The 23,821-nt window shown below is 36.9% G+C and overlaps 1 protein-coding gene across 1 annotated transcript in view; it reads right to left on the bottom strand.

Moving 5' to 3' along the window:
• The window catches only part of LOC132155957 (UPF0606 protein KIAA1549L-like), a 184,398-nt gene that overhangs the window by 102,294 nt on the left and 58,283 nt on the right, over positions 1-23,821 (bottom strand). Inside the window, exons 4-9 of the mRNA XM_059564749.1 lie at positions 19,047-19,162; positions 16,583-16,802; positions 10,587-10,720; positions 10,245-10,413; positions 1,966-2,025; positions 161-312 (exon numbers count right to left, since the gene is read on the bottom strand). Coding sequence (XP_059420732.1) covers positions 161-312; positions 1,966-2,025; positions 10,245-10,413; positions 10,587-10,720; positions 16,583-16,802; positions 19,047-19,162 — 851 coding nt within the window. The remainder of the gene's footprint in view (positions 1-160; positions 313-1,965; positions 2,026-10,244; positions 10,414-10,586; positions 10,721-16,582; positions 16,803-19,046; positions 19,163-23,821) is intronic.

Raw genomic sequence — 23,821 nt, 5'->3', positions numbered from 1 at the left:
GATTCACATAACCTAGAAATGTATAAAGTAGGGTCCAATCATGAGTCCTTTCTTATGGCATGTAGATGTGTTTTCCAGAATTAATTATATTTTTCCAGAATTATTTATTTGTTTGCAATTATTTTGCTTAATTAGCACTTTCAATTGTGTTAGGTCGCACCTGGACAGTGTAACTTCCCACCGTTGCTGCCCGCTTAAAGCGAACACCTTTCTGGTGGGCCACCATAAAGAGTTCAGCCAACCGCTCCTCCATCAGACTAGCAAAACTATGGTACTGTCCTTCCAGAGAGGAGTTTTCCACATCCTGAATCACTGTGGAGACGTGGAGAGAGGTTAAAGTCCACTGTTTAGTAGAGTTTAGCTCCAACTCTATCAAACACACTTGAACAAGCTAATCAAGGTCTTTAGGATTACTAGAATATTACAGGCAGGTGAATTTGCTAAGGGTTGGAGTTAAAATCTACAGGATGATAAACCACACGGTCTAGAGTTACTGCTGAACCACTGCAGGCTTGCGCACACTAATTACTTCTCAGTGATGTAGAACTTTGTCAATATCAGGGGAAGTCCAGAGAAACCTCAAAAAGTTCCTGAGAACTAGCATTACTAAAAAAGATGCTCAAAGCTGGATTAACTATGAATAATTAGACAGTATAACTGGTTCAATTAAACTGAGACAGTACAGAATATCAATGTGTTTATAATAGGGCTGGTAAGCGATTCAAATTTTTAATCTAATTAATTACATTATGTGGTGATTAATTAATTTAATTAATCACACATCAAATTTGGAGAAATTACTCTGAAAAGATGATACTCTAAATAATAAACTAAAACTGCGAGTAGGTGGTGGTAAATGTCTTAATGATTAAGTCATCGAGTCATTTATTCATTCGTTTGATTCGTTCAAATGGCTGATTTATTCAGGAGTGAAGTAAAGGGTTCTTTATGAATGATTCATTGAATCATTAGGCTTGTTCGCCTTGAACATCAGACCGATCAGTGTGTGACATCAAAGTACCGCAACTATCAAAGCCAACGCGACTATGGCCAATGGTTCAATGTGCCAAATGGTTCACCAAATTCGTTCAAAACGTGAATTAAGAAATGAAATGGCACTGTAGGTTGCTCAGGGATGAACAGTTCTGATTTGTTTTATATTTATTGTTGGCAAAATTGAGCAAAAAAGACAACAATTTGTCAAAATAACACAATATTAACTTCTTAATGAACTTTTGCATAAGATGAGTATTACATTTGCACTTGTGTGATATTGCACTTAGCCTACAGCTCATGTGATATTTCTTAACTATGTGATGTAAATATGAGACAAAATAGGCGGCATTTTGCCATATCTTGAATTTTAGGGACATTTTCTAGGCTCCATCACACAGTGGGTTGTTGCCGGGTCTCATATTAGTCATCAATCGACTGTATGAAATGGCAGATGATCCACATAGGTCTGAGGCAGGGCGAGTGCATTAAATGCGTTAATAATTTTAATGCGTTATTTTTCTCCATAATTAATTAATCTAATTGTTTTAAATTACCAGCCCTAGTTTATAAAGAACAGAAAGAAAGATAAATGATCTAATCTTGGCACAGAACAGCAGCATGTTATTATACAAACCCAATGGAGCAAATTGCTGAAGTACTGATCATGTATAACACAAATGTGCGTAATATATCACAACACAAAACATCAACAATTATTATGTTTATTTGTGAATTCTTGATTTAGACTTAAACTTTCCTGTCATCTAGCTTTTGGAATTGTGTGATAATAGTTAATTATGTGAGCTTTTAGGAATATATAAGCATATACTATAGATCTTAAAGAAAACAGACACAAAGTAAAATCCACAAAACCTATTATGATTTTATACCACATTACTCCATTCTTCCTCTGAATGAAGCTTTTTCACTCATACAGCTACTAATGAACAACATCAATAAGACAATTACCTGTGATTATCCAAAATGGCCTGGTTACTACAGATGTGTTAAGGTTGTAGTATTCCAGAGCTGAAGAGGAAAGATAGTGAGAGGGAAGAGAAAGAAAACAAGATAAACTTGTAGAGAGTGATACTAGATAAGAAAGCTTGTTTCCAAAGACATTGCTTTGATTCTAGGTCCAGAGGCTTATCTAAGCACATCTACTCTCCAGCAGACAGTACAGAAAGTCTAACTGCATTTCCAAAATTAAACATGTACTCAATTGCATACTGGCAGTGTGTGATTAAAGGTTCATGAAGACATGGTATCTTTATGGCAGAATCACTAAGCAGACTGTAAAATTTCAACAGCTGTTGAATTACTTTACTCCATTAAAGTCTACTAAGGATTAATCTGAAGAACAGCAGCCTAAGTTTTTTGACCAGTATTTCATCATATGTATATATATATATACAAACACACAGAACAAAATTATAAATGCAACACTTTTGTTTTTGCCCCCATTTTTCATGAGCTAAACTCAAAGATCAAAGACTTTTCTCTATTAACACAAAAGGCCTATTTCTCTTAAATATTGTTCACAAATCTGTCTAAATCTGTGGTACTGAGCACTTCTCCTTTGCCAAGATAATCCATCAACCTCACAGATGTGGCATGTCAAGATGCTGATTAGACAGCATGATTATTGCACAGGTGTGCCCCTTAGGCTGCAACAATAACAACAATAAAAGCCCAGTCTAAAATGTGTTTTATTGTATTGGGGGGATCTGGGAGGGGTTGGACCAGTCAGTATATTTATATATGCACTCACTGGCCACTTTATTAGGTACACCTTGTACCGGGTTAGACCCCCTTTTGCCTTCAGAACTGCCTTAATTCTTTGTAACAGTCATCAGTATTTTTGGTCCATATTGACATGAGAGCATCATCCAGTTGCTACAGATTTGTCGGCTGCACATCCATGATGCGAATCTCCCGTTCCACCACATCCCAAAGGTGTTCTGCTGGATTGAGATCTGGTGACTGTGGAGGCCATTTGTGTAAAGTGAACTAATTGTAATGTTCAAGAAACCAGTCTGGGATGATTTGAGCTGTGTGACAAAGTGCATTATCCTGCTGGAAGTAGCCATCATAAGATGGGTACACTGTAGTCATAAAGTGATAGACATGGTCAGCAACAATACTCAGGTAGGCCGTGGCATTTACACAATGCTCAGTTGGTTAAAATGGGCCAAAAGTGTGCCAAGAAAATATCCCCCACACCATTACACCACCACCACCAGCCATTGAGACAAGGCAGGATGGATCCATGCTTTCATGTTCTTTCATGAATGTCAACAAAAACATCGAGACTCATCAGACCAGGCAACGTTTTTCCAATGTTCTGTTGTCCAATTTTGGTGAGCCTGTGCAAACTGAAGCCTCTCTTTCCTGTTCTTAGCTGACAGGAGCGGCAACCGGTGTGTTCTTCTGCTGCTGTAGCCCATCTGCTTCAGGGTTAGATGTGTTGTGCATTCAGAGATGGTATTCTGCATACCTTGGTTGTAAAGAGTGGTTATTTGATTTACTGTTGACATTCTATCATCTCTAACCAGTCTGCACATTCTCCTCTGACCTCTAGCATCAACAAGGCATTTTTGTCCACACAACTGCTGCTCACTCGATATTTTGTCTTTTCCGGACCATTCTCTGTAAACCCTAGCGATGGTTGTGTGTGAAAATCCCAGTAGATCAGCAGTTTTTGAAATACTCAGACCAGCCGTCTGGGACCAACAACCATTCCAGTTCAAAGTCATTTAAATCCCCTTTCTTCCCCATTCTGATGCTCAGTTTGAACTTCAGAAAGTCGTCTTCACTACATCTAGATTCCTAAATTCAGTTTCTCCATGTGATTGGCTGATTAGCAAACCTAATTAAGTGGAAGGCGAGTGTGTGTGTGTGTGTGTGTGTGTGTGTGTATATATATATATATATATATATATATATATATATATATATATAAAATCAGTGTTGGGGAGTAACTAGTTACATGTAACGGCGTTACGCAATTTAATTACAAAATTATTTTAACTGTAATTAGTTACAGTTACTACGAAAAAATGAGTAATTAAATTACAGTTACTTATTAAATTTTTAACGATTACAAAGGGGATTACATTTGAATATTTACACACATCCACATACCGATTTAACTGATTTCTTTACCAAATTGCACTGACTATTCTGAGACAAACCGCCCTAATAATTTCCAGGATGCGGAAATACAGTCTGGTTCGTAGAATCCAGTCATAAAAACGGAATGCCTAACGCGGACGGAATATGCCATATTTTGGATGACTAAATCAAAAGTAGGTCAGTACACTTGAATCAAAACATGACATGGACTAGTGTCTGTGAATATAAAGCCCCAAAAATGCAATATATGACTTGCACATTCTGCGTGTCTGTGGAAATCAGGCGCGGACTGGACACCGGGAGAACCGGGACAATTCCCGGTGGCCTGGCAGCCGATTTTGCCCCACTATTTAATATCATTATTGTATAATTGCCTGCCGAATGTACTAAAGCGATCATTTGCGAATCCGCAATTTGATAATTAAATCTCTAATAAGTCATGAATTGTAGTCATGACTCGCGCGCTCTCCGCGCCTCCGCCAAACGGTTTGGATAAGACTCAGAGTAATCAATGTGAGAGAGAGAGAGAGAGAGAGAGAGAGAGAGAGAGAGAGAGAGAGAGAGAAGCAGAACTCCTGTTCAGGGGTTCAGGTCAGTTTCATCTGTAAAGATGCTTTTTTGTCTTTGTTTTTTTAATCAAGCAGCAGCAGCACGTTGCTCATCAGTCATCACTCAAAATACTATATAAAGGACATCATTATTATCTGTTGTAATGTTACAGTAGTAATTTAGCTGAAAAAAAATTCAGATTTATTTTATAGGTTTAGGGGGAGCTACGACAGACAACAACACAACCCTTACGAAAATTAACATATTAATATTAAACTATAAATCCAGAGAAAATGGTTACTATTGTTTAACTGTGATAACCAAAAATGTAAAATTATTTTACAAATGTATTTATTTAAAAATAAATACAAATTTATATAGGCTAATAAAAGCATGGTAATTTTTTGTAAGGGAAAAACATGACTCGTGTACAGTATTAGGATTTTTCTATAAAGATATTGTAGTATTGTAGAGTATTGTATTGTAAAGTATAGTTTTGTTCAATCTTGAGTATTAAAGTCATGAGAGAGATGGATAACGGCGCAAAATAAAGAGACTGAAGAGAAAAATGGAAGTGAAGGTGCAGTTCAGGAGAGAACTTTTAATTATTTTGCATGTCCCCAAATTAAAGATTTAAAATAGATAAAAAATAGTTTTGTCCATGAATTTGTCTGTATGAGTTTGAATTTTCCTGTCTGAATTTTTTTCCCAGTCCGCCCCTCCTGTAAATTAATGGCAAAGACATGGTTTCATTTACTACACATGCCTACTGAAGCTCGCAGTGTTTAAAACCTCTGCTGCCTCAATATAGGAGTACACGAGCACATAAACATAATTTCTAGAACTGCCCTGTGTCACTTCATGTGCATTTTACTTATTTTGAGAAAACTATCATCATATACAAAGAAACAGCAGTTTAAAAAAACACCAATGTTTCAGGAGTTTATTACACAGAATACGTCACATGCTTATTAGATAACTGTATTTAAGTTGATGTATATGCTTTTATTTATTATTCTTTAATTTTCACAAATTTAGAAAAGTAATCAAAAAGTACTCAGAAGTAATTAGTTACATTACTTTAATAAAGTAATTGAAAAAGTTACACTACTATTACATTTTAAACAGGGTAACTTGTAATCTGTAACCTATTACATTTCCAAAGTAACCTTCCCAACACTGTATAAAATGTAGTGTTTATAAAATAATTGTTAATGTTTTTTCATGTCTTTATTATACATTTTAGTACATTTCCCTGACCAAAATGATAACCAAAAAAACTGTTTTTACTTTCTGTTTTGAACATCTGTTAATTTAAACATGTATCAAATTTATTATAGACAAACATACAACAAATTAAGAATGTATGTATGTATGTATTTATTTAAGCAATTTTTGCAAACTTCATTCGTTTTAAGCATTGTATGCACTTAGGCCCTGTCCACACGGAGACGCGTTTAGCTGTATACGCATACATTTTGTATTGTATAGGCATTTCGTCCACATGGATCCAGCGTTTTCAACAGCAAATCCATATACAGTCTTTTCTATTTTTACAGTAAAGCTCTGGCTTTGTGTGGATGTAGCCTTAGTCAGCAGCGAGTAATCACAAGCCTCATATTGCTTTTATGCAGCAGTACAATAAATAAGAAGTTAAGATTTAGCAACTTATGTCACTTTAGACATAATATTGCCAGTTACTTTTTTTTTTTCAAAATTAGTTCCAAAAAATGTCAAAGTAGGATCAGTTGCATGTCTCAGAGCAACATGTTGTAGTGGTGTCTCTCATACACCTGTATGAATAAGTGTTGTCAGATTAATCTGTTAGGTACATGACTCACTCAAAAAGTCTGAATATTCCTACTTCCCAACAATTTAGAATTCGAAAAGCAGTACTTGAAATGCATGAGTGACGTGATTGATGTTGTTTGATTGGATGTACTGTATGACTAGAATGAATTATTACACACATGCATGCCTTTTAGAATGCACTTTTTTAACTATCTCAAAGTATATTATTCAACAAATAGTACATTCTTACAGACACACTCCGTTAACACTGAGTTAAGACAATGGAGGATGTGTACTCTTAGAACAGATGTCCAAAAATTGTCAGCTTGTCACTGGGGCGGTACCGTGAAAAATAAATATTTACACCTTTAAAGGTTCATTTACTCTCAGGTATTAATATATACCTTTTAAGTTGTCCCTTTCAGGGTTCTGCCCAAGGGACAAGCTTTTGTACCCTTAAAGGCACAATTGTTGCACATTTTTCTTTTTTATAAATCCAGTGGTCAAATGCAGTGTGGCCTCACAATTTTCAGTGTAATTATATCCATCTGATTAATGACTATTGTTTGAGTGAATGTCCACAAAACAGGAAGACTTTCTGAATGTATATAAAGCCGTAGACTATTTTTGAAAGGATTATTTAAAAGATGAAAAAGAGTAATTAGGGAGAATCAATAAATTATGAATCATTTATTGCTATTTTGTGAATAATATGTAATCACGCAATTAATAAAAGAAAAAAATCTACTGTAGTCTGATTACGAATATTTTAAAATATAATATAATTTCAAGTACTTTATTTTTGGAATCTGATTACGTAATCCAGATTATATGTAATCAGGTACTACTACCCAGCTCTGTGTATCATGATGTTTTGGCCATAATCCAGCCCTAGTCCTGTAAATAAATGTATTTCACTGTCAGGCACAGTGGCAGAATTTTTTCTTTACCGGTGCTAATTCTGACATTTTTCACTGTTAAAGTAAATAAAAATAAAACTTGACCCTCTAACACTAGTACTCTCTATTCTATTTAATTGTTTTCTTTTATTTATTAAAAAAACCTGACCCTCCAACACTAGTACTCTCTATTCTTTTATTTTTATTTATTATTTTAAAAAATGGCCCTCTAACACTGGCTCTATTCTATTTCTTCTCTATCTACTTTTCATTGTTTTTATTTCTTATTTAAAAAAATAATAGTAATGATTGTTTCTATTGTCCTGATTTGTAAGTCACTTTGGATAACAGTGTCTTCTAAATGATTAAATGAGAGGAGAGTGAGGTGTGTGATATTCTCACATTACATTTGCTTGTGGAACCATGTTCTTTCCACACAGACACACACATGAGTATATCTGCAATTCCCTACTGTTAATAATTTTTCCCTGTAATTGGATTTGATGTGCGTGCTGTGCCCTGGCCCATGTACTGTATGCATGAACCTGTTTCTGCCTCCTCTTAACACTACAAACCAAACAGAAACCACTTCCTCTCTCTGCTAGAAAATCTTATTTTGACTGTAAAATGTTAATGATCATAAAATATAAATAAAAAATCAACATCTGACAAAGCATCTGTAATATGGTTTGCTATAAATAACATGTAGGCCTAAAACAAAAAGGTTCAGCTAATATGTGTTTCTGTTGATGTATGCGCATTCTGGCTTCCCAGACATTATTACAACAGCGATGAGAAAAAGAAAAAAAAAAAACCCCACCCGGTCAAATCATTCACTCTTGTTCAACGCGAATCCTGTATTCTGGAATATGAGCAGTCATTTATTCCGTCATCTCCCCGGGTCAGTGCGTGCGCACAGATGAGATCTGAATAGCACACGTTAATATGTGTTTAAACTAAACTAATTTAAGCTTTGTCAGTTTAAACATTTAAGAGCCAGAGGACGCGAGCTTGCGCGCAGTGAGAAGATTTGTGTGCGTGCGCTCATCCGGCGCGCGCAAATATTAAGCTCTCTCTGAAGTATTGTTTAAATGGACAAATTCAGACAAGAATTATGTCAAAATGCCCGTCTTGGTAAGTATCCTACAGCAGACGGCTGAACGTAGGCCTACTGTATCAGTGCATTCTCTTAAAGTGACAGTCTTTAACAGCAACAGCAACAAAAAAAAGAAATCACTCACTGCTCTTGATTGAAAAGCTTTTGTAACTTTAATAAAGAACAATCTTTAATTTATACAGTCAAATATGCAATGCTGTTTTACATATGATTACTTTATTCAATTTCTGTAGCCTACCTAAAACCTTATGCTAGACCTATCTAGACCTCTTTTTTTTATTACAAAGTATAGTTTTTCCATAAACATAGCACATACCGAACCAGGGGCGTCATGCATTCATGATTTTTGAAGGGGCACATTTGGGGGGGGGGGGGGTAGTTGGAGTATAAGTCATTCTACGAAAGCACTGTATAACTGATATAGGCTTATTTTTTTTATTATTTTTTTTCCTTTTTATTCAAAACAATTCCAAACATGCTTAATATATCAGGAAATATCTCGTTTCTCAAATATGTGTAAGTAAAAGCGTTTTGCACCTTTATAGATTGTTATTTGATCAATATATGGAAATGTAGTGTAATCTATTAACTACACATAAAAACCTGACTTTTTAAGTGCCATATCATGCCATAAAATATTTTTAATACGACAGAATTTGCATCTAATGTAAATTTTAATAACAATATTGTAAGATACTTATTTTAACACTTTCATTTTACAGAGAGTAAAGAACATTTACATTATCAAAAAACATTTTCATTCAGTCTAGCCAGAGTTCAGGCTAGAACTCAGGCTAGATCAAAAACTCCCATTAAAATCACTGAAGCACTTTACATTATGAAACGAATATCTTACTTACATTCGTACGCACATCTGCACTTTTTGTTGTTTCTGATGAGAGAATTCGCTAAATAATTCAGTCAGCGAGCAAGTGAACAAAACACCGCGTTTCAGTGATGACTCTTCTGGACGTCTCTCATTGGCCATTGCATCCATAAGCGCAACAGAATAGTTTCTGATTGGTTATCATGAAGCGTTGTACGAACGCGTCTGTCTCTGGTTCAGCGCCAGCCAGCGAACGCAGATTTGAATTTAGCAGCTGATGCTGTGCACTGAATGATCTAACCGATGTGATTGTATCAAATATATAAAAAATATTATTCTGCAATTTTTTTTTTTCGTTTGGAAGCTGCATTTAAAATCCACTTGGCTCAGAAATCTGAGGGGGCACGTGCCCCCTCACTTTGAATGGGCACGACGCCTCTGTACCGAACTGTACCGAAACCGTGACTCTAAAACCGTGAAACAAACCGAACCATGAAAAAGTTGAACCGTGCCACCCCTAATATATATATATATATATATAGTAGGAGCAACAACCAGGTCTGGATTTTATTTTGAGTTTTGGTTTGTGCGTGACAGTCGTCCGTGTGGGGCTGTCATGCTATTTTCAGTTGTGTTTATTTTGTTATTAAATTATTTTAAAGTGTTCGCCGGTTCCCACCTCCTTCCTGATCTACGAACTTTGTTACAATGAACAAAAAAATTTACCATAGTGAGTCATACTCAACTGAATTATATAACCATCTTTATTATTTATTATTTGTCAATTCTGTATAGTGTAGCAACACTATTGCCAAAAGGAATATAAAAGGAAATAAAAAGTGTAACAATTGCATATGTTTGTATACATACATACTGTACTTACAGGTTTGTATATGTATTGTATGCCTGAGGAATGCCAAGGAAAACTTACGCTCAGCTGTGATCAGTGGTGGGTAAAAAAGGAAGTAACTGACAAGCTCTGCAGTCAGTTGGCTGAGGAGGTTACTGGCAGTCGAGCCATTGAGAGTGATACTCCCATTATGCACCACATATATCAGAGATACAGCAGGAGAACCCATAGACTGTGATGTGCTCAGGATCTGTGAAAAAAAAAAACAAGACAAGAATAAAATTCACAGAGAAAATGAAAGAGTTTCTTTTACCAGTTGAAAATCAACAAAATGAAATTATAAACATACATATATATATATTAATTTGACATACAAAAGTTATGGAGGTTAATAAGTGTAATTAAAATATAAGGCCCTTCCACCTGTACAGTGAGACCGCTGTGAGAGTTCATCACTATGGCCTCTGCCTCAGCAAAAGCATTCTCCAGTCTCTGCTCCATCATCTGAGAAAATCTGCAGGACCTGAGGTCATCTCCTGGTCCTACAAACCTCAGAACTACTCACACAAACATGAAGATATACACACAAAGGAAACCATATGAAAATTATTGCTGAAACATGCAGAGCATATTCTATTATCTCTGAACATTCTCTAAACAGTACGATTCTCAGAAGTACTATATTTTATTATGATATGGCATTGCTGAATGTTTGACTCTGATTCAAGAGATAATTAAACAACATAATGTGGGCAAAACTGCTGTTGTACTAATATCAATACAGATGTGAATCGGCTGTAGGGGCAAGAGTATCTATACACTAGTAACATTTCAGTATAAGGTACAAGTTGTTAACATTAGCTAACCACATCAGCTAACATGAACTGCCAGTGAGAATATTTGTAAAGCATTCATTAATATTAGTTATATATATTAATTTTAACACATTTTTAACACATTAACCATTTTTAATTCTTCATAATTGTTTAAGGCCAAGTCCTATTGCCAATTATTATTATTGTTGTTGTTATTATTAGTATGTATTTATTGATTTAGTTTAAGCAATGTATAATATTACATAATATAATGGGTACATGAATAAGATCAAGATGTATATTTGCTCTATTGCATGCAATATAGTCTTAAAAAAAAAAGTTGTATCTATTTGAATTTAGATGTAGCCACTTCAATTTAATTAAAAGCCAAGCAAATATAATAACACGAAAATACAATATTAAAAGCAAAAGTTCAATCTGTTAATCTTATTTAGTGCAGTGGTCACCAAACTCGGTTCTGGAGGGCTGGTGTCCTGCAGAGTTTAGCTACAACTTTCCCTTAACACACCTGCCTGGAAGTTTCAAGTATACCTAATAAGACCTTGTTTTGCTGGTTCAGGTGTGTTTTGATTAGGGTTTAAGCTAAACTCTGCAGGACAGTGGCCCTCAAGGACCAAGACTAGTGACCCCCGATTTAGTGGAATAGAGTTTTTTTTTTTTTTTTTTTTACCTAATACTAACATATATATATATATTTTTATCTAATATTATCAACAATTAATAAATGCCAGGGCTGGGCAAGTTAACACATTATTATCGAGTTAACGCATTAATTGATTAACGCCGACATTTATTTTATCGCGTGTTAACGCAGTTTTTTATTATTATGAAATTCCGTTGCTCACTGGCTCTGAATACACATACAGACAAATCATGGGTCACAGGAGGGGATGCTCCCGATCAAATTATTTAGGCTAAGCATCAATATTCACAAATCAATGTTCACTGTTATTTTTAACAGAAAAGAATGCAACGAGCTCAAAATAATGATTTTATACTCTGGAAATAGGAAGTGTCCGATAGCAAGTGAAGACAGCAGAGAAGCGCTCTCCCTCAGCACAGTGGAATAAATCAATTTAGTAACTTTGTGGTTTATTATTTTGAGTCGTATAGGACACTGTACCACACGTCCCTCTCACAATATATTGCTTTACAGATCTCTTGCTTTTCCACTCAGAAATATTCATGTTATCATGCAGCACTCACTGATCTATATATAACTGAACCACGCTCTTGCCCACCTCTTCCCATCGAGACAGGGACTAAACAGGGGCTAAACGGAGAGATCACACTAGTCAAACGAACCAGGATTTGGGGATCAAATGCGCTCTGGCACAGTTAAGATTGCCTAGCATGAGCACACCCTAATTATTCTCATGCATCCCGCACACATGAGTCCCTACCCACCCATCAAGTGTTGTCCTGCGCAGCACTCTGCTGCAATGGGTACCGTGATCTTGCAGGTCTCTAATAGAAAGGTGCCTGTTATAATGTTATAGTGTTTGCAAACCAAATGTTATTACACTTTTGTTCATATACCATTAGGCCTACTTTTAAATGAAAAATAAAAGTGCACAATACAATACTTTTGAATGCATTATTAGTTTTTACAATTATTATTGTGCATAACAATGTGATTAATTGCAATGAATCGCAGACAATAATGTAAATTACAATTGCCCAGCACTAATAAAACATTTAATAAATGTGTTAATCATTGTTAATTAATGCATTAACTAATGTTAACTAATGGACGTTATTTTAATGCATTAGTCACAGAGTGCACATGTCCTCCCTCATCACCACACAGTATTTAAGGCATCACTCTGGACCTTCACATTGTCTGGTTTTGTTGTTCACTACGTGTCAACCTACCTGGATCTTTACCTGTGATCCTTACCTGCCATCGTCCGTCTTCAGTCTTCCTCTGTCTGCTCACTCTGTGGAAGATCCACGCCAACCTGCAAAGAGAAACCGTTAATTCAGCTAAGTGGCACTTCTCTCAAGATCATTTACTTACCACCAGCCATCACCTTCTCTCTGACCTCAGTTGTGTTAATAAATCTTTGTTAAGTGGAAGTTTCCTGTGTTGTCTCCTTCTGTTGCTAATAGAAGCCCAGACCAACATGCAGCACCTCACAGGAGCATGCTATGACCAAAATCTGGATCCTTTCACCGAACTCGTTGAAGCACTCTGTTATTCATTACTCTTTCCGACATCCATTTCTTCACTATCTGCCTGTGCCAGTCCCATGCCCCATCCAGTGACCTATTCAGGCAAGGCAGAGGAATGCAGCGGGTTTCTGCTACAATGCTTTGAGATGCAGCCTCAACTTTCTTCCAGTGCCTGAGCCAAAATAGTATATATCATCTAGCTATTATCTGGACGTGCTCTGCAATGGGCAAGATCCATTTGAGATGCCAATGCCCCAGTTCTCAATTCACTCTCTGCTTTTGTAAGCCATTTGAGGGAGGTTTTCGGCCACTGCTAAATTATTGTCTGTCCATAATCAACTCTTCCAGCTACGCCAAGGTAAATCTTCGGTGAGTGAATATGCCCTCCAGTTTCACACTCTGTTGGCCACTAGCTGCTGGAATGAGACTGCCCTCCTCACTGGTTCTCAAAAGCCTGCAAACTCATCCCTCTGAAGGGACTACTCACCGCCTTTGAAAATGCTGAGTTCCTCTTTCAGCATGTGTTTAGACACTTTGGGCTATCTGAAGATATTGTCTCAGATCGTGGACCACAATATAATTCCAGAGTGTGGCAATCATTATTCCAACACCTGGGAATCTCTGTGAGTTTGTCATCAGGATATCACCCACAAACCAACGGCCAGGAGATCGGGAGATACCTGTGGTCCTACTGCCACAACCTTCAGCACAGCTGGAGAGCTACCTTCCATGGGCCGAGTATGTACAGAACACTCTGCGTCAGAACACCAAAGAACTAACACCATAACTGATTTCCAACCACCCCTGTTTACCTGGTCAGGAGAGCCATCAGATATTCCAGCTGTGTACCACTGATTCCAAGAGAGCGAGAGGGTTTGGGACTCAGCTCACGTCCATCTGCAAAGGACAGTTTGAGGACAAAAGAGCCAAGTCTACACCCGCCATTCCACTGCCTACCAGTACTATCTGGGAAAGAAGGTCTGGCTCTCGACCAGGGACATCTGTCTTCGACTGCCCTGTCCCTGCTATATAGGTCCCTTCACCATCCTAAGGCAGATCAATGAAGTCACTTACCAACTTGACTTACCTTCACATTACTGTATTGCACCAACCTGTCATGCATTCCTTCTCGAACCCTTCACTAACCCTCTGGTCTCTCCTTCCACAAGATCTGGCATTCCTCCCATGCCACCTCCTCCTGTAGAGGTCGTCGATGATCAACTATTCTATTGAGTCAACACAATCCTGGACACCTGCTGGTGAGGCAGCCGCCTCAAATACTTGGTGGATTGGGAAGGATATGGTCCCGAAAAGAGATCCTGAGTAGATCGCTATGATATACCAGACCCAGCTCTGCTGTCAGCCATCCTGCAAAGAGAAACTCAGTTAATTTGTATTTCTTTCAAGATCATTTACTTACCATCAGCCATCACCTGCTCTCTTACCTCAGCTGTGTTACAGTTTTTCTCAGTTGCTTTGGTGCATTTCTCAGATAAGAAATGAAATTCTCATAACTATTGTTAAACCTCCACATCATCTAGTCACTTGTGCACAACCAAAAAAAGGAGTTTCTCATTCTTTTTAACAAGTTGTCATTGTATTGGTACATTCATACAATCAAATACGTACATTTGTCTGCAGTTTCCTACATTATCAGTTTCTAATGTCATGTTGTTCAAATTGTAATATATAATTCTTTGTGCAACAATCTTACACACCAAAATATCAAGTCATTAGTTCATTGTATAAGTTGATAAATGCAAAATGGTTGATCTAGCTGTCAAAAAGCATATATAGACAGAGGACAACACAAGTGTTACAAATTCTGACTATGGATATTTCCTCTATCAACAGTTAATCAACAGTAACTCTGTTGCCGATGACATTTCAACCACGCCTTCTGCTTTTGGTCAGGTTGAAGCCAGCCTCTTCCACATATACTGTATGAAGTTGTGAGATGGTTTACTTGATTCCAATTCCACGTTGCATTGCAAGGTAAGGAATTTGTTATGATGTAGATGAGAATCTGTGGGCCGACAGACTGGCACATCAGAAGGTGGAGACAGACTGCACTACAATTGCACTACAATAAACTGTCAAGCACATTTTCTACTCTTTTCTATTATTTTTGTAAAATTGCCATGAATTTTGCAGGTGAATCTTGACTTTCACTAATGAAGATAATGTAGATCAGCTAATGATAAACCAGTTTTCTGAAATTGCTCAAAGGTGCATCTCATGTACCTTCAGTTGGAAAGCATATAGACAGAGGACAACACCCCTTAGACCGAAATCTGTACAAAAATGCATGCAGCACTGTATGAGGAATTGTAGTGCAGTCTGTCTACACCTCATGATGTGCCAGTCATTCGGCCCACAGATTCTCATCTACTGTACATCACAACTAATATTTTCCCTTGCAATGCAAAGTGGAATTGGAGTCAAGTGAACTCTCTCACAACTGCATATATGTGAATGAGGCAGGCTTCAACTTCAAAAAGCCATCCAAAAAGCTACTAATTTACCAGGCCAATGGAGAGGATATATCCATTGTCAGAATTTGTAACTCTTGTTTTGTCTTGTCTATAGCTTTTCGATTGAAGGTTCATGAGATGCACCTTTGAGCAATTTTGAGAGAAATGGTTAATCATTAGCTGAACTACATTCTCTTCATTAGTGAAAGTCAAGATTCGCCTGCACAATTAATGACAAATTTACAAAAACTCTTATAGAAATGTGTAGAAAATGTGCTTACAGATAGTTACAATAGAGATGGACGTACAGACAAACGGACAGTCTAAATAGATAGACAGACAGACAGACAGACAGACAGAAATGACAGACAGACAGACAGACAGACAGACAGATAGATAGACAGACAGACAGACAGACAGAAATGACAGACAGACAGACAGACAGACCGATAGATAGATAGATAGATAGATAGATAGATAGATAGATAGATAGATAGATAGATAGATAGATAGATAGCATTAGTTTCTGCTAGTTCAAAACTGTCTTAAAGTAATAAACCTATAAATACAAAGTTTTTGGTGATCATGGGATAATGCACTATATTCCAAGCATATATTCAAAAAAATTCATTATTAACTAAAAATCATCCCCTCCACCGCAGCTCCCAGATCAAATGTGCCAATATACACAACATTTCATTTACAAGACACCTGAAAACACATTAAGCTTGATTTAAATGACAATCAACCTGAGCATTGTTTTCAGAAATAACCTGCACCCCGAGAAATAATATTTAGAGTGAAAACTAGCCCAGTCTCTAAATAGTTTTGTAAGGACAATGGCTGCATTCTTAAAAGATATGGAGAAATTACATGTGTGGCAGCAATGGCACATTAGTTACACTGATGACAGAGATTGAGCTGTGAGCCTAACCTGTCTTCAGCATCAATGAGAAGGCAGGGCTGGGTCTCCAGGGGACTGCTGGGATGGGAATCATCTGCACCAGTGGCACAAACTGCCGGATATCTGTCATCAATCTCTCAATACCATAGATGCTTAGAGCCTCCACCACCACTGAAGCAGTGTACACCATCTCTCCATGGGTCACATAGTAACCGACAGTCACATTAGGTACACTGGAGATGCTCCCAATCTGAAGGTGGAAATATACAGGAAACACTAGTATTAAAGATGCATTCTGTAGTTTGGTGCTAATTTAAAAAGTTTTACCCATTAAGGAATACATTTTAATTTAAGTAAGTTAAATACACAGTGGAAATAATAACTCACTGAAAACTAGACATGAGTCTGCCATGTAATCATCTGAGTTTATTTTACATTAGTACTGTTTGGGACTGACTGTGGAATGCATTCGCTTTCTGGATCCTTGGACTTGAAATTTAACATCTTAAAATGATCTGATTACAAACAGGGGAGCTGAAGCATAAAGTTCCTTGAGCAATTTTTTTTTTTCAATTTGACATTCAGTGCATGCAAATAAACACTTCTTTCAGCAAGTGCAATCCATTCCTTATACATTCACTCCTGTGAGCAGTTTCTTTTCAAAACTGTGAACAGTTTCCTTTTCAAAAAGGGAAATTTAAATAATTAGGGCACAGATATATATATATATATATATATATATATATATATATATACACTCCTGAACAAAATCTTAAGACCAGGGGATGCTTGCAAATTTTACACATTTCGCACTAGTGGATCATAACCGGGTTGTATGTGCTGCTTCAAAATGCTAAAAGAAGAAACAGGAGCAAGAGATAAAAAATAGAGAGTAGGCAATTTATTGAAAACTGCATTTAAAGTCAAACAGGCTGTTCATCAGCTGATCAAAAGTTTAAGACCATAGCCATAAAAAGGTCAAATCTGCACAAAAATATGGCTTTCATGTCAATGTTTTTCAAGCAGTCATACTGTCAAGATCTCCTGATGGCAAAGGCAAAAAGGCTTTCTCTTTTTGAACGTGGCAGGATTGTTGAGCTGCACAAGCAAGGTCTCACACAACGCGCCATCGCGGCCGAGGTTGGACGCAGTAAGACAGTCATTTTACATTTCTTAAAAAATCCTGAGAGTTATGGGACAAAAAAGTCAAGTGGTAGACCCAAAAAGATTTCACCTGCACTGAGCCGCAGGATCCGACGGGTTGTCCGTGAAGACACAGGTCGATCCTCGACCCAAATTAAGGCCCTTACTGATGCTGACTGCAGCCCAATAACCATAAGACGTCATCTGCTAGAGAAGGGCTTCAAGAACAAAAAACGTCTTCAAAGGCCACGTCTCCTCCCACGACACAAACTTGCCCGTTTGTAATTTGCAAGGGAGCACCAAACATGGGACATTGAAAGGTGGAAGAAAGTTTTATTCTCTGACGAGAAAAAATGTAACCTGGATGGTCCTGATGGCTTCCAATGTTACTGGCATGACAAGGAGATCCCACCTGAGATGTTTTCTACGCGGCACAGTGGAGGAGGCTCCATCATGATCTGGGGTGCTTTTTCCTTCAATGGGAAAATGGAGCTTCAGGTTGTGCAGGGGCGTCAAACGGCGACTGGCTATGTGGATCTGTTGCAGCGGGCATCCCTCTTGACCGAGGGGCCCCGTCTGTGTGGTAATGACTGGGTCTTTCAACAGGACAACGCTGCAATTCACAACACCCGCCTGACGAAGGACTTCTTCCAGGAGAATAGCGTTGCTCTTTTGGACCATCCTGCGTGTTCCCCTGATCTAAATCCCATTGAGAACATTTGGGGATGGATGGCAAGGGAAGTTTACAAAAACGGACGTCAGTTCCAGACCGTGGATGCCCTTCGTGAAGCCATCTTCACCACATGGAGCAACTTTCCCACCAGCCTCCTGGAAACAGTCGCATCAAGCATGCCGAAACGAGTGTTTGAAATGATCAACAAGAACGGTGGGGCTACTCACTACTGAGTCCTTTTTTGACACTTTTAGTTCTGTTGTGAGTTTATTTTTGGGCTATGGTCTTAAATTTTTGATCAGCTGATGAACAGCCTGTTTGACTTTAAATGCAGTTTTCAATAAATTGCCTACTCTCTATTTTTTGTCTCTTGATCCTGTTTTTTCTTTTGGCATTTTGAAGCAGCACTTACAACCCGGTTATGATCCACTAGTGCAAAATGTGTAAAACTTGCGATGCATCCCATGGTCTTAAGATTTTGTTCAGGAGTGTATATATATATATATATATATATATATATATAGATAGATAGATAGATAGATAGATAGATAGATAGATAAATAGATTTAGTGGTAGTTCTAAGCTAAGCTTTAAGTAGAATGTCATTTGTGTTGGTGCATATTTGATGCTGAACAAACTGTAAATGATGGCTTTGTTATAAATTCATGAAGTTCAAACCTTAGCCTGAGCCATGCTGTTGTTCAAGGCCTTCTTCAGTGCTTGAGTAAACCCTCGAGGGAGATTCTGCTTCAAAATACTGTCTAGACGACTCCTCCGTAACTGTACAGACAACACTGTCATTGACAGAAAAATAAATAAATAAATAAAAAAATTCTTAGAAAGCTATGTTATATGCTCTTATAAAACCATTTTACACACATCTGTACCCAAATGTACAGATGTGTGCAACGCATTTGATGAGGATGAGGACTGTTTCCTGAACCAGTTGCCAACAATGCGTCTGTGGCACTAAGGCTGTTTTTATAAAGTGGGGCAGTTCCAACTTTGCAAAGAACCAGTCTCGCTTCTGACTCACAGCATGTAATTATGTTTTTTTTTTATATATATATAAATAATTTGCCACTGATGATTCAAACCTGAGTTTTGAGCAGCATAGAGTAGGGCTTGTTGTTTGTTGTTTCTACGATCACAAATGCAGACATGTTTTTATGTTTACACAGCGTGATACGCAACTCAATGGAACGCAACGCGTAAAAAGACAGTTCAAGTCATTTTAATCAGTGATTATGTCCCCACTGAATGCAACAAATGCCTCTATTAGTAACGTGTTTTATTGTTTTTGTTTCATAGTGCTGGGAGACGGAATCGCAGTATGGTGAGGGGCATAACATTTCTGTCACACACTTGAGGCATTCAGCCAATCACAACGCATCGGATAGCTGGCCAATCAGCGTACACTTCGTTTTTCAGAACACATTTCAGAAAGACGGGGCATAGAGGAGCAACAATAATGTACAATATATGGAAAATAATGTATTTTTTTACCTTAAACCCACATAAACATTGTTTAGTTACTACTAGGGGTGTCCCCGACTAAGGATTTTCATAGTCGAATCGGAATTTTCGAATCTTGCCAATATAAGGACTGATAGTCAAATCATATGTTTGGGGGCGGGGCAAAATACATTAACACAAGTCAAGTCAGATATTCGACTAACATAATTACTGATGTTAACACACAGGGAAAATGTGTAATGAACACCTTGCAGATATATGGGGTAAATAATGTTTTATATTTGATGAACAGATAGCTAACACTTAAGGTCGGCGAACCATAACAATTAACAATTTTATTTTATTTATTTTTTACAGTAGTGCTCTCATTATAACGTTAGCCTAAAACGTTAGCAGTTAATGTTCTGCATTTCTGTTTTGAGCTGCGCGTGCTGAAGATGACCAGTAGAGTGACGCATCTGATAGCAAATTTATAATCAATGGGATTCAACTCATTATTTCCTATAGAATACGCTTCGTTATTTATACAACATAACGTTAATATTAAGACTTATAGGCTATTTGCAAAAAGGGCCCGAATGCACATGAACTGTGGGGCTCTGAATGCAAACTTCTTTTATGGACGAGTTCTTCACTAAACAATGTGCAGAAACACGCCAGCTAAACATTAAAAAAATTAATAGCATTTTAGTATAATGGTCTTCTCATTATAATAGTATGTAACAGTCCCAGTCATAGTTATTAATATTCTGCATTGTAGTTTGACCTGCTCGCGCTGTGCGCTTAAGAGATAGCAGTACTACAATGAAGCACCTGGCTCAAAACCAAATGCATCTTATCTCAGGTAAATAATATATCCACGATATATATACACCGGCTGAAATGTTTTGAAATAAATTGTACCCTACCTGTTCGAAAAAATCCAGTCTCTGCCTGTGTCAGTTTGAGTCTTGGTAAAGTTTTAAATCCCTGCTAAGATGCTTCTCTGTCGGTCACGGATTATGGAAACTGAAACATAAATCTATATGGTGGTTGGATTTATTCACACACTTTTCTTTTCAGATTCTTACAGCTTTATCATAATAGGCTGTATAAATAACTTATTGGAAGAAAAACTATATTTCTATGTGAAATCAGACAGTTGAGCTCCCCCATATAGTCAAAATGGCATAATAAATAACACCCCGCGAATATTTGACTGTTAGATTGATAGTCAAATCAGGCTCCTCGAATCAAAGCATCGATTCGTCAAATATTCGGGGTCACCCCTAGTTACTACTAAACAATCTTGATAAATTAGTATTAGATATTTGCGAACATTGTTAGAATCTTTCTTTGTGTGTGTGTGTGTGTGTGTGTGTTTATGTTTTTAATAACTTTTTGGCACTTTTATTTATAAGGCCGTTCTGAGGCGGGAACGATTGTGACTGGTTTCTGGTTAATGTTTAATAATTGATTAGCTTTGTAAAAGCTATTGAACTGAACTGATTTAACATTAAACTGATTTGGGCTAAATAATTGTACAAATACATTTTTAGAGCTGCTTTACAGAATTATTTGAATATGTCTCATATTTTAAGAATTTGAATTGACCATGTTATTTTTCTTATTTATAATGACGCTGATTTAGGAACAATATGTTTTGTATAAAACATTATTAAATAAAGTTGGCTTGACTTAAATTTGTTTCAATCTGTAAGAGTGCATGCTGTAAGAACCAGGCAAGTAACCAAGTAACTGGTATTTTGTCAGAACTATGGTTACCATGGTCAATTTCTGTAATTTTATAAGGTATTTGGTTACACCTATTTGCAGTGCTCACTGTACGTACACTGTTAAAATTTTTGTGAAAACTTACAGTATATTCCAGGTTAATAATTGCATTACTTTCACAGTAATTCCACAGTGGGACTTCTCTTGTATCTAACTGCACTCTCAGAAATTTCTTGTAAACAAAAAGCACCATACTGTGTTTCTTCAGTGCATATGTACTATGAAGGCACCCAGCATGCAATGCAGCATGAATAGATGATTGTGTAGATTTTTTTTTCTTTCTTTTATTCGTTGTTTTTATTCATGTTATTGAGCTTGTTTTTTTTTATTCACTTTGAACTGTTTGTGTTTGTTTATTTTTTAATGTTGGTATGTCGTTAGTATTATTAGTATTTATTTGTTGAGTGTTCAGTTATGAATATGAAATAAGTTACTGATTAATTTTCATGGTTAAATAATGCTAAAATAAAATATTATAATGTTAATTATGAGAATAGTTCAACTTACTTAAAGTCGGGGAGTTAGATTATTTCATATTCTAACTTGTCAACATTTTGACAAATGTTTTAATTCATCACACTTCTGATGTGACTAGATAAAATTTTTTGAATATGAATATACTTGGTTCAAAATCCCAAACAAATATTAATAACTACCGTATTTTCCGGACTAGTTTGGCTCGTCCTGCGACTTATAGTCAGGTGCGACTTATTTATCAAAATTAATTTGACATGAACCGAGAGAAATGAACCAAGAGAAAACATTACAGTCTACAGCCGCGAGAGTGCGCTCTATGCTGCCAGAGATGCTGCTCAGTGCTCCTGTAGTCTACACTGAAAACATAGAGCGCCCTCTCGCGGCTGTAGATGGTAATGTTTTTTCTTGGTTCTTGGTTCTAAATGAATGTGACTTATAGTCCAGTGCGACTTATATATGTTTTCTTCCTCATCGTGACGTTTTTTGGACTGATGTGACTTATACTCAGGTGCGACTTATAGTCCGAAAATGCGGTAACCACCATTATGGTGACTTAAAAACAATTACAGAAGTAAATAACAAAATTTCTCACAGTGGCAAAGTTAAAGACAACTTTATAATGTGTAAAACAAGAACAGTAAATTACTGTGATGTTAGCATCATTTTGCTGTTCATTCATGGTAATTTGTAAGAAAATTACCCAGCATGCATTGATTTCACAGTAAATTTCTGACTACAGTAATTTCTTGTAAAATAATACTCTTTAATCCTGTAAATTATTGTCAGTGTAATTTTTACAGTGTAATTTACAGTAATGCTGTGGTCGAGACCAGTTCATTCAAGGCCCTGATTACAACTGATATTAAGACAAAGCAAAGAAGGCAAACCTGCAACCTTTAGCCAAAAAAGTATAACGACTAATGTTAACGCTTCCACTTTGGCAGTACGTAGGGAAGGAGACCAGAGGCATTTTTATTTTATTTTTTAATGGTTTGAGTGTCGCAACTCTAAAATTCAATGACGTCAAGGCTGTAATGTGATTAGTTATTAAGGCACACGTGATCCAAGTTGACCGTTACGCGTTCTCCAATAGTAAGCAATACAGACCCTATCATTTCCCAAAGTAAGCCAATAGGTGCGTTTGACTTGAAGCATGACAACAGATGGCAGACAATGAGAGCAGCCACTTGTTCGGGGTGGAGTTGAAAACAGACATGTCAAGCTGGACACTTTCTGCTCCCGTTTAATACATCGTCATCTTTTCAAGAATAAAGTTGAACATTGTCATGTACTATTTAAATTCTAATGAAGTTGGGGTATATATGCTTGTATCAGTGTTCTGTGATTAATGTGACTCAATATAACAGTGCGACTACAGTAAAAAAAAGTTTTTACCATTCTAAAAACAGATTTATAGCCATTATTAGATTTTTGGGTGTCTTCCTGTACTCAACAGCGCCCTACCAATTTTTCCATGTAAATCTGTGGTGGAAAGTGGAACTGCAGCACACTCTAGCTGAGAGCCATTTGTGCAGTTTTGAGACTGCCCGATTATTTGTGCATTACTTTATCTCGCTCCAGACCAAGACGATATCAGTCAGCTTCAGCTATATGTGTCTGCATCAGGTCAGTAAGTAGCTGGAATGTATGTTTTTGTATGTTATGGATGTTTGTGTTTTAAATTTATGAAAGTGTTAATCCTGAAGTTGTACTTTTGTGAAAAGCCT

This window comes from Carassius carassius, chromosome 13 (genome assembly GCF_963082965.1).
Source record: "Carassius carassius chromosome 13, fCarCar2.1, whole genome shotgun sequence".
Lineage (NCBI taxonomy): Eukaryota > Metazoa > Chordata > Actinopteri > Cypriniformes > Cyprinidae > Carassius > Carassius carassius.
The sequence above is the reverse complement of the archived record's forward strand: the minus strand, read 5'-3'. Positions and strand labels throughout refer to the sequence as shown.